The following is a 17312-nucleotide window of genomic DNA, read 5'->3' as shown; positions in this document are numbered from 1 at the left end:
CTCGACTGCGAACCGCTCCAGTGAGAGTTGGAGATCACAGCCTGATGAAGCCAACAGCACCACATCATGTATATATATATATATATATATATATATATTTATTTATTTATTTATTTTTCTTTGACCACCTAGGATTCTGCCTCCGACTTATTGGTGTCAGGTCCAAGTCGCCGTCGTTCATTGAAAACAACAATTGGTTCTAGGCTTGCAAAGTGAAGTCTCTCTGAGCCACCTTAGTGTTTGTGCTGCAAAATGCCTGCACTTTGGCTGCAGTCTATGATATAATGACATCTAGTGGTCAACTATTACACACTGTCACTTTAATGAAAGATATACTTTTGTTGATTAGATCCTATCTACAGTGCTGATATCTTGTATTGTTCATCTTGTCTTAATGAACAATACAATCTTACACAGATGTGAATATCAACAGCAGCACTGTTTGCGGCAAAATGTTTGTATGTGTGTGTGCATGTGTGGCTGTCAATAAAAGGCATGTCTTATGGGTCCCCTGGCAGGTAAGGAGGAGGAGCCATGCTGGTCTCCGTCATCCACCCATCACTCCTCCTTTTCTCCCTCCTCTTCCTGGCACAACCCCTCCTGGCTCAGGATTTGTCTGTGCAGTGGGTGACCCTTAGTGGAGCCCCCCTCTCGCACCTGCTGCTGGATGCAGAGACGAGGCTTCTCTATGTGGGCGGAATGGACCACTTGCACCAGCTGAACTCGAACCTGGAGCTGATGACCCACGTGAAGACCGGACCTCATCTGGACTCCCCCAACTGCCTGCCCCCCATTGCCCTCAAAGACTGTCCCTCAGCCCGGCCTACCCACAACCACAACAAGCTGCTGCTGCTGGAGCAGAGTCAAGCAATGGACCTGGGCAGCGTGATTACCTGTGGATCATTGCACCAGGGCATCTGTGAAAAGAGGTAAGGGGGCGAAGCCTCAGCCTAACACAGGTCCTCCCATGTGCTGATTGTTTGTGTGATTGGTTGCTGCAGGAGTCTGTCCAACATGTCACAGCTGTTGTACCAGTCCACTAACCCTTTGGATACCCAGTTCGTCGCCGCAAATGACCCACACGTCTCCACGGTGGGCATTGTGCTCTCCACTGTGGACGGACCCGGTGGAGAGATGCTGAGTTTCATGCTGGTTGGGCGGGGTTTTACCGGGATGGGTCTGGGCGACATCCCGCCCATCACAGCGCGCCGCCTCAATCCAGTAGTCCTTCCTCAGCGGGCCTTCACTCAAGAGGATGAGCTGGGCAAGCTGATCATTGGGAGCTACTCAGAGTACGACATCCATTTTGTCAAAGTGGTCGCACACAACGACCATGTCTACTTCCTATTCTCGAGGCGAGACGTGCGCTACAAGATGGAGTATCGCACGTTCGCGTCCCGCCTCTGCATCTCCGACCGCAACTTCTACTCGTACGTTGAGGTGCCTCTGCTGTGCCAGGGTGGTTACAACTTGGCCCAGAGCGCGTGGCTTGGGCTGCGCTCAGGGAAGCCCACACTCTTCCTCGTCATGGCGGCTGGATGGACATCTACATCCGTGGCCACAGATAACTCTGCGTTGTGCGTGTTTGGGTTGGCGGAGCTGGACGCCATGATGGAGCAAGCACGGGAGTCATGTTACACCAAAAGTGGGCGTAGTGTCAAAGGGCAGGAAGAGGCCTACGTGATCTACACGCTCTCGTCAAACTGTCTTACTCTTCCCCAGGTAAGTCTCACATCATACAGATATATATTGATTGATAAGCGAGAGGGGTGGTGGTGGGTGGGGAGCTCCTGGTCTAAAAGAGGTCGGCAATGAGTATGACTCATGGATATCATCGGCGGTCACATGACTGACTTGAGTGACATCTCACAGATTAGTGGGCATCACTGCAGTGCTGACCTTAATACAGTGTGTGTGCATGCGTGTGGATTACACTTGAATCTTCAGCAGCTGGAATACACAGACAGCTGTCACTACCTTTTACGACCCACATGACTCGTACACACATACACATACACACACACACACACACGCATGTGTACTCAAACACACATGCACGCACACACACACACACACACACACACACACACACACACACACACACAGAAGGTTGACTAAATTCATGATTTAGAGTTACAAGTTCTGACATTTTTCGTGTAACTTCAACGCATCAGTTTATTACGGCAGCTCCATATTCTCATTTAATATGACCAACCTCGACCCTGCACGCAGCGTCCGCATTGCTGACACCACACACCTAGAGAGCGGACTACCAGGGATCGGGGACCCACCTGGGGCTTTGCTGCAGCAAGACCGAATCAGTGCTTTGTTCCCGGTACACGCCTCCCTCTGAGTTTGGAGCTCATAACATTCCAAGTTCTGCCCGCGGCCCTGCTCCAAATTGCTCGGGATGGTGGCGTGTGCTCTGCCATCTTTTTCCCCACGTACCCTGGCCTCTGCTGGAGCTCCAAGCCAGGCTACCAGGAGCCGGGGGCTGGCCCGGGATACGCAAACAGTCCGCATGAGCAAACGCTGTCGTAAACAAGTGTTTTCTACTTTCCGATTCTTTGTTTTTTATTTATTTTGTTAAATGTACGTGGACCATTCAGCCCAAATTGCTGAAGTCATTAGTTTTTTAGTAAATAAATGAATTTAAAAAAAATAAAAAATACTTCTAATGGGGTGAAGTTTTCATATGCCGTAGACGCTCGTCACTGTCTCCTATAGTCTGAGAGAATATCGACCACAGTGGGGAAAAGCCGTGCTTTTGAGTATGATGAAGGCAGCAAAATGTGTGATCGCAGGCGTATGCGCGTCAAGCAAACCCTTCGAAAGTGGAGGGGACAGATTGTTCGCTTCATGAATCTGAGCGGGACACGATCCACCCCACTCAGTCCCCAGTGCCATCTGCGCCCGTGTCTGCAACTAATTGTGTTACCCCTCTAAACCAGTTGTTATGACACAAGATTTTAGACATCTTCGTATGATAAATAAGCTCTCTTATGTATTATGTGACTAGCAAGAGAAAGCAACCTTTCACAGGAAACTGATGTTGCGGGTGTACCTAAGTGCTTCTGTGCAAAACAGCCTGCCTGCTGTGTGAACATGCTTGTGTGTGTGAACCTGCTCGTTTGGACCACCACTCTAATGGATAGGACTCCATACTGTACACTGTTGTCAATTGTCTTCATTATGTTCAGAAGAAGCAGGCAAAAGGCTTAACTTTTTCTTTGGTGGTGCTGATGTTTTTTCTTCCCCAGGTTTCAAAAAGTAACTGTTCCCTGTCTAAATTGGTGACGGAGGCCGATATCCCACTCCTTTCAACTCAGGGGTCTTTAAATCTAGGGTCCAATGCAGTAATAATCTTTGATGAGATCTTTGGGTGTGTCGAGCCCTTTTCTGAATGTAGATTTGAACTTGGTCACAAAAGTGTCATCTTCTGGACTCTCCATCACCCAAGGGTAATGGCCATTTAAATAAAAAACAGAAGACAGAATGTGTAATATGATGTTTCACAGATGCACAGATGACTAGATTTGTTCGGGAATGCCCACGTCAACGGTTTCTCCACCCAGAGTGCTGACACGAAGTTGTGTAAATGACATACTAAAGAGAATTTGCACAGCCACAAAAGCGTGTAGCCATGCAGCTTTTTTTTTTGTTGATAGAGATAGTCTCAAAAATATTCGGAATATTCTTTCAATTTCCATTTCGTCTGCAGCCACTTTAGGCTAGGGGTGCAGCAATTAACCGGTTTTAAGATTAATCGTGGTTTTTAAACGTCAGGATTAAATAACCGCAGCCGTTCAACAACACCGGTTATTTCCGCTCACAAAGAGCTCTTCTTTTTCCACACGGTCCATTTAGCGAACGCACAACAGGGCTCAGCTTTGAACGGTCCCGAGAGTTGCGTACCCGACGGCTGGGACCAGGTTGAGTGGACGTGGGGAAAGGTGAGGCCGAACCGAGGTGGCGGCGGCGAGCGAGGCAGGGGCCCCGCGGGGTGCGACGGTCGGGCCTCTCGGACCGAGTTGTCACCGTCACCGCCAGGAACCATTGGCACACCACCGACCGACCACGTCCCCCGACCCTGGGACTCCGGGCCACCGGGCGGACCGCGCGCTGGATAGGCCAAGAACACATGCAACCAACCCGAATGTAATGTCCCTCTCCCTCCCGCGAGACGTGTGTTGCGTTTACTAACAGTCGCATATAAGAGTGCTTAACAGACATTGCAACACTGGAACACACAACACACTTAGTTTGTTACAGTATGATTGAAATGGTAAGGAATTGAAAGATGAAAGAAAAATATGAGATTTTTAAGATGAAAGAAAAGAGGATACTGTCCACTTGTTATACAGTACATAGTGCCCATAGCCTATTTTAATAGCCTACAAGCCGGCCTGTGTCTAATCTGCTGTATTTGTTTTAAAAGGCAGCAACGTTTTTAAATTATTTTTTCAGTTATTTATTGTTGTTAAAAATAAAAAATGTCAAAGAATGCTGATGTGATTTTTTAATGTCTATAAGAATAACCGTAAAACTGTGTTGTTTTTTTCTCAGACAATAATCGTACACCAAAATCTTAAACCGTTGCACCCATACTTTAAGCAGCAAACTAGTAACACACTCTACTGCCAAATAAGTCTCAATTTCATATCATTAGTGTATTATATCATTCCTGCATAATTGTCACTAAAATTACGACTGAACAATTGATCAGCTCCATCAGTCAAAATCAAATCTGCATTTATTATACATAATTTATTTTCCCAGTGGTGAATCATGTAGCTACTGGTGATGGTTGATGGTGATAATAAAGATGATGATATATGTGACATGATATATGCAAATGCATTAAAACTTTGTCTGCTGTGGCAGTTGTCCGTGTCGGAGTATCCGTGCGGATGGGAACACACACCGAGCCCCATCGGCAGTGTTGAGCCTCTCTCGGCCATGCCCACCTTTACCGCCACTACCCAGTTGACTGCTGTCGCCACGGCAACAGAGGCTGGACACACTGTGGCATTCGTAGGCGACCGCAAGGGACGACTGCACAAGGTGACATGCCTTGGCCTCTTGTGCTCAAGGGCCTTTTTGACTTTTAATTGACCTGGTCATTTGTAGATGAGGTAAAGAATAAGAAAAAGTTAAAATGTTTATTTCAATAATATATATTTTCCCATAATTTATCTTCTAACTTTTATGTTTTAATTAACTAATTTTAGAAAAACAGTCCAATTAATGCAACAAACTACTGTAGAGTCTTAATAATGTAATTACTAACTAGGCCAGATAAAAGAAAGGCACATGCAGCATGTGGCCCTCATGCCTTATTTGTAATGATCTGTAATATTGTTGTAATGCACAGCTGCTGGTTCGGCCTGATGGGTCCGGCGAACTGTATGGGAGTGTTCTGGTGGACAGTGGCAGTGCGATCAATGCTGACCTCCTACTGGACACCGACCAGCAGAACCTTTTCGTTCTGACCAATAGCAGGGTGGGTGGGAATTGTCAGTTTTCCAAGGATGCCCTGTTGTTCTCCTGTCTTTATCCAAAACGAATCATGTCTCTCAGGTGTCAAAAGTTGCCATGTCGTCATGTGAGTGGAATACTGACTGTCAGTCCTGTCTGGCCACCAGAGACCTCTACTGTGGCTGGTGTGTCCTGGAGGGAAGGTAACATGTTACAGATGGTCGGAAACAACAAAAACAAATCAAACATCCAAAGTTCCCATTCAGATCAATTGTAGTTCACATAATTTATTCCAGAGTCCAGACTGGCAATGCCATTAAACTTATATTAACTGTACACACAGTACACCCTAATCCAATTTGTAGGCTGTGTACTCCAAAGGCTGAATTTGTTGGCCACATGATGTAACTTCTGGCGCGACTTGACCGTACGCCGGTGTCCAAATTTACATAGTCTTTGAATTCAGACTTCAAATCTGGTCTTCGTTTCCATGGAGATGGCCCTGAGGCTGCTTCTCTGTCGTCTGTGGAACAAGCTCGTTCTGGGGCCAATGAACCATTTTGAACGCAATTAATTTTTGTTCAGGGTGCCAGGTTTTCTCTTGTTAGAAAAACCCGGGTGAATACACCGTAAACGAGCGTTAATTCAGCGGAAAAGGCCATTATTTGGCAACCCAACCAATGACAGTCACAAGGCGAATACATCATCAAAATGTTATGCATGGTTGCCAAAAGTGGGCATTTTACAAATTTTTGCTGGTGCGTCATTTGGCATTCGTCAGCGCCCTGGGCACCCTTCCGTCACCGTCGGTCCATAATTTTTTGAAGAGAACCTAAATGTGACCGTCGGTCCGTCGTTTTATGTCATTGCTTTGTCACAACTCTTGTTGGATTGAAAGACAGAGGTGGGCAGCCACACACTGCACCAGGGTGGTGCAGTGACCTTTGGAGGGGCAGGTGATGAAAGCAAAAAAAGGGGCACATGATAACATGCCTGCACTATCCACCCACTTGGGGTTTGAACCCATGTTACCACCAAGCCACCATTGAGGTGCTTAAAGTAGATGAATAGCTCAGGAAATTGTTGTTTGTCTGCAATGCCAATGCCAATCACATAAAAACGTTTTGACATTTGTGTATGAAGAATCATTTATAAACAACAAATTTACATTAATAAAAAAGATCTAAATAAAATGTACATGAAATTTACATTTTAAATAACACAATTAGGATTTTCCTAAAGTGCAAGTAGCATAAAAAAATGTCTTACTTTATATTTAGCTAGATTAATGTAAGAACAAATGCCCTTTATTATTTTTCTGCAGGTGAAGATGTTCATTTCATTATTGGGACTGTACCCAACAATTACTGTAATTGCCACATCTCAGCACGCTACATTGTTTGTTTTTGATAAAACGCTGTGATTGTTGTTGTTTTTTCTTCTTCTTATTTTGGTTCTTCATTGTCCCCCTAATTTCTTAACACACTGCTACCCGTTTCTTATTAGGACCTTACTCTAACTGCAAACCCCTCAAAACGAGCTGTTAGAATAAAAACAAAAATCATGTAGCAATTTCCACATATATTTTAAAGTATATTTCAATTCAGCTATCATTGAGTAGATGCTACAAGTTGGAGTCTTCAGGAAGAGTTTATTAAGATTCTCTATTAAGAGCGAGAGTTACAAATTCTGACATATTCCGTGTACCTTAAACGCATCAGTAGTTGGAGCAGAAGCTGTACTCACGACATAAACTCCATGCCCGTCCCAATGGAAGAGGAACGTTAGTTTTACCGGAGATTTTTACCACGGCGAAAGTGGATGGGGAGGATCTTGGTCGCTTACGAAATTGAGGGGGACATCTTCCCCGCGTCCTCAGAGCCAACTGCGCCCAAATGTCAGACTTCATCGTAGTTGCAAGGCTGATTATACACTTTGTGTCACTAGATTTATTTGAAGGTAAGCTAGCACGCAGTATGCTCTGTGATCGTGGCGACAAGATCTATCAAATAAAGGCGATCGTTTTGCTTGAGTTTTCTGCATTCTATGACCTTGGCTTTTGTTTACTGTGAGTGAGACAACGTAAATACAAACGGAGCGACCAACTTACTGACCGCAGGTGTAGTGGCGAGCCACCTGGCAGAATGAGAGAGCGTCTCGTAGTATGACATCATCCAAGGATAACGTAATAATAATAATTCGTTTTATGTAAATGTTTTTGTTGATTTTTTTTCTTGAAAGGCAACAAAACTACTTTCACAAACATTTTATTTTATATATTAAATAAATAGATAGATAGATAGATAGATAAATGGACAAAGGGGCACTTTGGGTATCAGTGCCAAAAGGGCATGTGCTCTGGCACCCTTTGCACATGGGGCGGACAGCTGCAGAAAAAACTTTTTTTTTCTCTTTTTTTTTTTACATTGCAGATAAATGCAGAAAAAAACTGCCACTGATCTAAACATTTGACAACTATGTTCTTCACTTAAGGCGCCGCTAATTAACTTTTCAACCTTCAATTCATATCTTAATAATTCTGTTGATGAAACATTGACTTAAAGCTAGGTTAACTCTTTTACTGCCAAACGTTATCCAAAAAACAACCCCTACAGTGCCAGCCGATTTCAAGCATTTTCACTCATCTTTCAAGCCAAACAGAATATTGTGTGCTATGACCAGAGATGGGAAGTAACGAAGTACAAATACTTTTGGCAAATGTATCCCCATTTTTGCTCCTTTAGGTAATATCTTTTAAATTAACTTAGGGAGAATATATGGTAAAAATACTTTTTACTTTCACTCGTCAAGTACATTTCAGAGCCTGTACTTTTGTACTTGTACTTGAGTAATTATTTGAATGAGTACTTTTACTTTTACCAAAGTTGTTTTTTACACAAGTAATTGTACTTTTGCTCAAGTAGAGAATGTCAGTACTTTTCCCATCTCTTGCTAAACATGGTGGATACCATATGCTTCTACCTTATTCCGTTCTTTAGTAATCACCTTTTGAACATAAGTAATTTGAGTGACATCAAGTGAAAATGCAAAAAAAAAAAAGAGAAAACAAGCTTTTTGTGAAAATAAATTTTCTGCACACCAAGATTTTTTTGTTTAGTGACGCTCTGTGAATTAGATTTAATGTGAGAAACGCTTTCATCATTCACGTCATCCTTGAAAATGTTCTATTTCCTAAGATCCGCCATGTTTTCGTGTAATTTGATACCCGGGAGCCCATCGAAAAGAGATACAATGCTAGCCATAGTTAGTGGGTGTTTTGGGATTTTTCCAGCCCATTCACAAACCAAAGCTGCACAAGATGTTGCAATGCCCATTGAGAAAAAAAACAACAACTTAATTGACGTCAATTTACGTTATTGCCGGTATTCAGTGGGCGTGTCCTTAACGTCAAGTGATTTTTTTTGACGGTAAAAGAGTTAATGAAACCTTTGTCATAGCCTGAGGGCGTTTATCATTTTTACTGGCACTAAAAAACTTTGAAGTGGATGGAATGAACTCGCACAAAAAAACTATAAACGTGCAGACTGCTTTGCGACATACATCACATGCCCCCCTTTCCCCAGTCGTTCCAAAGACGTTAGAACATGGCAGACTGATCCATGGCTACAGAAGCTGGCTCTTGGGACATCGAATATTACCTCTCAGGCGGGGAAGGAGCCTGAGCTGGTGTGTGAGGCCTAGAAGTTCCGACTAGACATAGTCTGACTCGCCTCCACGCACTTGGAGTAAACTCTGGTACCAACTCCACTCTGGAGTTGCCCACGGTGAGAGGCGGAGAGCAGGTGTGGGCATACTTATTGCCCCCCGCCTGTGCATTGGAGGTCACCCCGGTAGACAAGAGGGTAGCTTCCCTCTGCCTTTGGGTGGGGGGATGGTTCCTGACTGTTTTTTGTAACTGCAGTTAAGTTAAGAGTCTCAGGAAACTCAGGCTGCGGGTGCGGCCTACCACGGCCAAACTTGGGGGACTCGGTCTTCGCGCTAAGACGCGACATACTTAGGATTTTGATTCAGCCAAAGTATAGTAACAAGTCACTGTCCCTACATTTCACAACGGCACACTGTTGGCAAACTCTATTATATCAATAAGCGTATATTATAATCACATTCCCCAGGCGCTCCCATCACACACGTCATTCACGTCACACATCACAAAAAAACCTATGTAGCAACTACAAAACAACCAATCTTTGGCAAATGATGCCTTAGGAGATGACTTGTAAGCTTAATGGGATCTTCAGAGTTGTTTTGGGGTTGAGGCCAAATGACCATTTTTGCCCAATTTCATCTGTTGAGATGCCAAACTTCCTCAGATTTTAAAAGGTTAAAATTAGGGATGAGCCGGATATCTGTACAACACGAGTATCCGGTAGGGATAATTCATTTTTGTCGGGTGAGTACATAACCCGGATATAATTACATATTATCCGTATCCATGCACCAGTGCTCCTCTCTCACTGCTGCAGGCTACTTCTTTTTTCTTCTCATTTCTCCGTTACCTGATTGGCCCAAATATATCTGGCCAGTCAGTCACACACAGCCCCCGCTTAATCCATTTCCCCCTCCTCGACACCACAGGGCACAGGCAGTGTCTGTGCTGCTTACTGCTTCTCATTCTGCTCTGGCAGCTTGAGCTTCGTCGATGCAAGGTTTTGTCTTTACTTAATTTTCTTCAGCTCACTTGTATTTCGGGTTTATATGATTATCAAAGTTACTTAGTAAATTTGTTTTGTTACGTACGTACACATACCATTGTTGCATCTGGTGATGGATCTGGTGTGTTTTTCCTGAGTTTATAAAAAACTTGTTGTCTAAATAGTTCCTTTTATTATTGTGATCAAAAATACTGAATCTCAATTTTCAGACTGTTCAGTAAATATTTATTCATACACATACATTTTCTAAGTTTATAAAAAACTTGTTCGAAAAATGGTTCTTCTTACTTTTGTGATCAAAAGCACTGATTTGTATCTCAATTTTGAATTAGGCTGTTTTGGCAACAAAAATTAAAACAACTTTTGATCAACCCATATCAATGTCACACTTTATTTTGCCATTTATTTTAAGTGTGAAATATATATATATTTTTTTACTACCGAATCGATGTGCGCCCTCTTCCGGTTTAGGTCACGCCCATTTCTGGTTTAGACCACGCCCCTCCGAAAACAGATAAAGGTAATTTAGATGGTTGAACAGATACAGATAGTGGTGTACTCGCTCATCCCTAATTTTAACTCTGTTCCCTAATTTTAACTATGTAGGGACGAGTACACCACTATCTGTATCTGTTCAAGAAGATGTAAGGGCCAAATTTTTTAAATGCCTTTTTGTCAAAACGTAGGATTTCTATCTGTCAACATTCAAATGACTGCGAACTTCCGCAAAAATGTCTGACATTTGTTTGGTGCAGATGCTCCCGCAAACACCAGTGTCAGCGCCACATTCATACCAATCACTGGATCTGGAGCTTTGACTCATCCAGTCAGTGTGTGTCGGTGCAGAGTGTGCAGCCAGCTAATCAGAGTAAAGATGAACAGACTCAGGTAGCTTGAACTAGAAAAATGATGATTAACGACTTTGGTCAGAGAAGTCTGCTGATCATCCTTTTCTGGTTTCCCAGGTAACGCTGATGTTACCCCAGCTGCCAGTCCTGGCAGCGACTGAGTCACTTTCCTGCGTCTTTCATCATCTTTCTCCTCAGCCGGCCTTAATCACCGGAACACGCCTTAGGTGTCAGTCACCTGACCCGGCGCTCCTCCCACCACTGCCCACAGGAACCGGTAAGACCACAAAGCTTTCAAAAAAGTAATCAAAGGCAGCAGCCGTATGATTCTTACCCTCTCACTGTAGCTACACAATGTTCTTTTTCATCTTTTGTTGATGATGTAGATCACGTGGTTGTGTCTGTGTCGCTGACATTTGGTCATGTGACCATCAGCACGGCCAACATAGCCTTCTATGATTGTGGAGCTGTCAGCCGACTCAACCAGACCTCCCAGTAAGACAAGACTGTTCAAGATTGTTCCATATTTTTGCACATTATAACACTGTCTTATTGTTTCACAATGTAACTCACTTTAACATTTTCTTACACTTTGTAACACATTACAAATACAATCCATTGTAACATTTTGTTACAAAACATACAGTAGCACACACAATACGATACGATACGATATACTTTTATTTTCCCCGTGGGGAACTTTTTCCTGGACTCAGTCCAGCTGCAGTTTACAGTAAGAGAAAACAGCAGAATAGAAGAGATAAAATTAAAATTAAATAAATAAGAAGTGCAGCAATAAGTAGAAGACTTTCCAGAAGTCTTCACAGAAGTATACATGTGTAGAGAAGTACATTGCACACACCCATATACACACACACACACTCCTATATATATATATATATATATATATATATATATATATATATATATATATATATATATATATATATATACACACACACATGAGTATGTATATATACACACACATATGAGTATGTACACAACATTGCACCATATATCTTATTGCACTCAGTTAATGTCGGTTGTTAAGCAGTTTGATGGATGTTGGCAGGAATGAGTTTTTATAGCGGTTCAGCCTGGTTCTGGGGGCCCTGAATCTCCTGCCGGAAGGCAGTAGCTGGAACTCATGATGCAGAATGTGAGTCGGGTCATTAACAAATTTTTGTGCCAGTCCGGTGATGGACCGCTCATAAAGCATCTGTAGGGAAGGATGATTCCTGACCCCCATGATCTTCATGGCAGTCCGCACCAGACCGGCAATCTGTGACCTTGACTGCACAGTCAGGTTGCCGTACCAGGCCGCAATGCCGTATCTGATGATACTTTCCAATGCAGCCCGGTAGAACAACAGCATGATCCTCTGCTCCACTCCATAGACCCTAAGTCTGCGTAGGAAATAGAGACGCTGTTGGAGTTTGGAGCAGAGACTTCCAACATGTACTCTCCAGCTGAGTGTGTTGTCGATGTGGACCCCCAGATACTGAAAGAGGAATAAAATTATTTTGTCCTCTTTGCGTGTTCGAAAACTTGAAGATAGACTTAATGTAAGAAAAATACACCTTTGCAAAAATTATTTTATTAATCTAACAGAGATCTCTGGACAAATAACAGCCTCTAATTGATCACTTAAACAGGTGGGATTCAGAGCGTCAAAATGTGTTACTTCCGCGTGTACAATGCCTTCTTATAGTTAAAAAGACCTCCTCCTTTTCATTTATAGACTAAACATATTCTTGGTACTTTTCCGTGAGCAGATGGCGTAAACAAGGTCAGGTGTGGGTGTGTTTTTGGGACAAATTCTGTTCAAGGACTAAATGTGTTTTCGCACTAAACGCTGAGAAGGAACTTTTTTAGACTAAATAGTATGTCCCAGTTTAAGGTCAGATTATACCGAAATCAACACCATCTGCTCTGCACAGGACACAAAACATTTCGACAAGGTTAATATAAAGAATTGGAACATTAATAATGTGTAACAATGGTTAATAAAATAAAATGAAGTATTAAAAATGTTATAATATCTATCAGTCCACCCTTTGGGCTTAAATAAAACCCAATAACTAAATATTTAAACATTTTTACCAAAGGATTCCAGCGGGATTTGCATCATCGCAATGGCAGGTGCAACAGTAGAATAAAAGAAAAAAACATTCTTTTTAGCAGGAGAGGAGGTCAGTCATATGTCAAAAGAATGTGATTCATCAAAAGATTTTCTTTTCTTTTTTTTTAGTAAAATAAGCATATCATATATGAAGACAATGTGTTGTGATTATGTTAAAGAATTGTGGTGGGGGATCCCAGAAATAGCAAATTGGCATGACAGTCAGTATGAGAAAGAGTGTCATTATGTACGTGCAATTGGAGACGCGATTGAAGACTTGTTGTCGTTTGGGCTAGGGAAGTTTTTGTTGACGTTTGTCAGTTCCGTTTTCGTTCTTGCGTTTGTTTTTTTAACCGAGTCCTTCAGCTTTGCGATTGGCTGGCAACCTGTTCAGGTTGCACCCCGCCTACTACCCGAAGCCAGTTGGGATAGGCTCCAGTACCCTCACAATCCTTGTGAGGACAAGCGGTCAAGGGAATGGATAGATCCTTCAGCCCACATCAACTGCCAGAGATGATCACCGGGCCCAAGGTGTGACTCATTCTTTGTGGAACGCCCCGGAAAAGGGACACATTCCTCCTATCTCCATTAGGTAATCCTCAGGTCGTCTGGTGGAAACTGGAAGCAGTTGAATGGCCTCTCAGCTGGCACGTCTGGTCACTGGAGCAGTTGACTGGTTTCTCAGTTGGCTCCCGCTGGTGGCTGGCTCCTGAAGGTGGGGGTTGAGTAGATGGCGGACCCCCTGCCGGTCTGATAGGCAAGATGTGGAACCAGGTGCCCCGTGGACTGGACTAGATTGACCTTTTCATCACCTCATCTGGGCGCAGGACATTTTCATTAGTCACTAATAAACATTTATTCACATCCCTTCTTTTTGAAAGAGCATTTTGGTAGTGTTATTAGTTAGGAGTTAGTAAATGTTAGTAAAGTTCTGTAGGCCTGTCCTGTGGGAAAAAATTCTGTTTGTTGTGACATTCAATTAGGATCCAGCCTTTGGCTGACTTTAATGACCTAAGCACATTCATAAATGCAAAAATGAAAATCTTAGCCAGTTCAAATCTGACGAGGCCAATTTTGTTTACAGAATATAATGATTATTGAAATGTTTTATTATAATATTTACTGTTATAGATATGGCATGAATGTGCTTCCAGCCATTAAATAAATGCAACTTTCGTCAACAAATAACATAAAAAAATAACATCTAACCCCCGGGCCCCAGGGAAAAATAGAAATGGAACATATTCACCTTATTTTCGCCGTCTCTGCCAAAACTTACTCCTTCTCCATGGTCAAGGAAATGCCCAATTGTCTTCCTGTAAAATTCATTCTCACGGACTATCTATAATTATCACATTAAGATTAACTTTTAATTTTATATTTATTTAATTCAACATGGACTGTTTGTGTCCTTCGCGACAATATACCCAGACCAACCAATGATTCCCCCATCTGAAAAAAAATCGACTTAGAAAATTTTTCAGACTCTAATAATATACAAGTTCTGCAGTAAATACATTTTGCTTGCGTTTTTGTTTAAAAAAGAGGAACATTTTACATTTAACCAGTAAATTCAACAATGCGTCCCAAGCAACTATTTAAATTTCAAAAGAGAGTTTGGAAAATATTAAAAGACTAAATTCAATAAGCGTAAAATATAATAATTAAGATTGAGATAAATTGTATCTTATCTTTATTCACATTAGCTGTTTTCAATTTCTGAAACCACACGTAATTTACCTGTATTATCTTTTGTACTATAAAAATATTGTAGCTTACGCCAATGAATTTTACAAAGAATCTCAGTTTTCAGCCAATCCATCAAATATTATTAATACATAAAGTTGCCCTTAGTTTTAATGTTACCATTAAGCTTGCTAGTCCCCCTTGTTGATGTTTGTCCAAAAAGCTGACTGTTTTAAAATAGACAGAGATAAACAAATCAGATCAAATCAAAATAGACATCAAACGTTTTTAAAATGTAATAAATCTGTGTGTATAGAGTGTAGTCAATCAGTTCGTTATATTTACGAAATGTTTTACTGTAAATGTTATCACCTTATATCTGTCAAAAATATAGAGTGCAGTGTAAACAGTCAGTATCACATCATATGGTCTGGTATGACTAACTCAAGGGAACATTGTTGGTGGGGGCTGAGTCACCAGCGTAGTGGAGCAGTTTTTCACAGGACAGTTCGGGATGCAGGAATGCTTTAAGGAAGCTTGTGCAGAGCATTGTGTGCATTGGATAGTAGAGCAGTTTTGTTTTATCACATTTGTATATGACAGCACAGTCATTGTGGAAACTTTCCACCAGGTGGCGCCAGGAACCTCTGCTCTCCATCAGGTTGTGGTAAGCCGAGTAGGTGGAGTCAGGTATATTTTGTGATGATGGCTGCATCATGCCCCTCTGGTGGTGGTCTTTGTTGGTGGGGGTTTTGTTTTGATAACATCTGTGTCCCGCTCGTATTGGTCCAGTTGACTTTGTTTTGAAATAATGACCCCAACCAATGACCCTCACTCGACTGAAAACATTAAAATCTGCCCCAACAGTGTTTAGGTTATAACATGTCAGTAAATATTAAAAACAAAAAACTTCCTTTATTTAAAAAAAAAATCAAAACAATTTTGAGAAGGAATTTTTTTTCTTCTAAATTTAAAAAATAAAAAAATAATAAAAAATAAAAATAATTAAAACAATGAAAGTTTACAATTTTAAATAATTGGTAATTATATGTCAATATTTGTTATGGTTTACAATATTTAATTTAATATGTTTTGCATACCTTCATAAATGATACTTAAGATAAGAAAGGATAGCTTTGCTCTAAAAATATACGAATATAATACATAGTCAATTAACAAGTGTGTAGTTTTCAATTAATATTTTCAAGAAACGCCTAGTCCGCTTTTTTAGTCAAACATCAAAGCACAAATTATTTTTTAATTTCATAGCACCTCCAATTATGTCAAAAATGTTATCCTCCCAAATGGCTCCTCATGGAACGGTCCAATCTTCCAGGGTATCCTACTCCAATACTGAAATGGGACTTCAAATGTCGAATTCAAAAGTTAAATATGTGAGAACAAATTTAAATTATTTTCCTACTTATAAACATTTATAGCCCCTTTTTAAATTATAATTAACACATTACTTCATCCCCAGAACCGGAATATGGCACTTTGGTGGGAATCCCGTCTTTAATGGGTGTGGCTCCTGATTCTGAAAAGATATTCAAAATTAAATAATGTTCTCGCGCACAAACAAAATTATAATAGAAGAAACAATCATCTTATAACAAAATATTCCACATTAGTTGCCATCCAAATTATTAGTTTTTTAGTTATTATTATTATTATTAAAATAAGAGTAGAGACTAAATTATTTCATCTAAAAACAATCCAAAAAGTTAAATATATCCCTTCTTTACATTAATTGATTTGCTCTTGGCATTTTTAATTTGAAAAAGGGTGACACCTGGCGGTCAAAATGAGTCATAGCAACTACAATCTCCAACTGAGTCGCGTCATAGTACCTTTTCACATTAGTTGATTTGCTCTTGGCATTTTTAATTTGAAAAAGGGTGACACCTGGCGGTCAAAATGAGTCATAGCAACTACAATCTCCAACTGAGTCGCGTCATAGTACCTTTTCACATTAGTTGATTTGCTCTTGGCATTTTTAATTTGAAAAAGGGGGACATCTGGTGGTAAGTCTCCCCCATTTTCAAAATGTGCACATCTTCATGAAAACTTACTGTGTCCCTTTTAAATACCATTCAATACTTCCTATCTTATCTATTCTCCCCCATTAAACCTTTTTCATTAAGACTTACTCTCTCCTTCTATTTCAACATTACATGAACCACCTTTTCACAATATCCTGCACATTAAAATCAAATGTCTCCTCCATTTTCGATTTGTATTAGGTCGCTATATTATCGCATGTGCTGTGATGCCAGATCATCAACATTAATCGTTTGGAGATGTTATTTGTAATATTACCGTCCAATTAATTTATCCCGTTCAGCGTTTATTAAACGGTTTCATTTATTTTATTACGTAAATTTGTATTATACAGCTGTTTTATTTGCAAAGCAACATTTCAGCAGTAATCATTATTTAATACACTTTTCTTAAAGTTACGTCCGGGATTTTCCTTTATATTAAAATACATATAACTCTAATACT

The 17312-nt window shown here is 41.1% G+C and overlaps 1 protein-coding gene across 2 annotated transcripts in view; it reads left to right on the top strand.

The window, feature by feature from the left end:
- Positions 1 to 17312, top strand: part of plxnb3 (plexin B3) — a 133878-nt gene that overhangs the window by 15274 nt on the left and 101292 nt on the right. For both annotated transcript variants that reach the window (XM_077555188.1, XM_077555179.1), the window contains exons 2-9: positions 519 to 929; positions 1002 to 1722; positions 4885 to 5064; positions 5375 to 5503; positions 5581 to 5681; positions 10907 to 11039; positions 11117 to 11276; positions 11386 to 11494. In XM_077555188.1, coding sequence (XP_077411314.1) covers positions 535 to 929; positions 1002 to 1722; positions 4885 to 5064; positions 5375 to 5503; positions 5581 to 5681; positions 10907 to 11039; positions 11117 to 11276; positions 11386 to 11494 — 1928 coding nt within the window. In that variant the 5' untranslated portion in view covers positions 519 to 534. The remainder of the gene's footprint in view (positions 1 to 518; positions 930 to 1001; positions 1723 to 4884; positions 5065 to 5374; positions 5504 to 5580; positions 5682 to 10906; positions 11040 to 11116; positions 11277 to 11385; positions 11495 to 17312) is intronic.

This window comes from Vanacampus margaritifer, chromosome 1 (assembly GCF_051991255.1).
Source record: "Vanacampus margaritifer isolate UIUO_Vmar chromosome 1, RoL_Vmar_1.0, whole genome shotgun sequence".
NCBI classification, from domain to species: Eukaryota; Metazoa; Chordata; class Actinopteri; order Syngnathiformes; family Syngnathidae; genus Vanacampus; species Vanacampus margaritifer.
The sequence above is the reverse complement of the archived record's forward strand: the minus strand, read 5'-3'. Positions and strand labels throughout refer to the sequence as shown.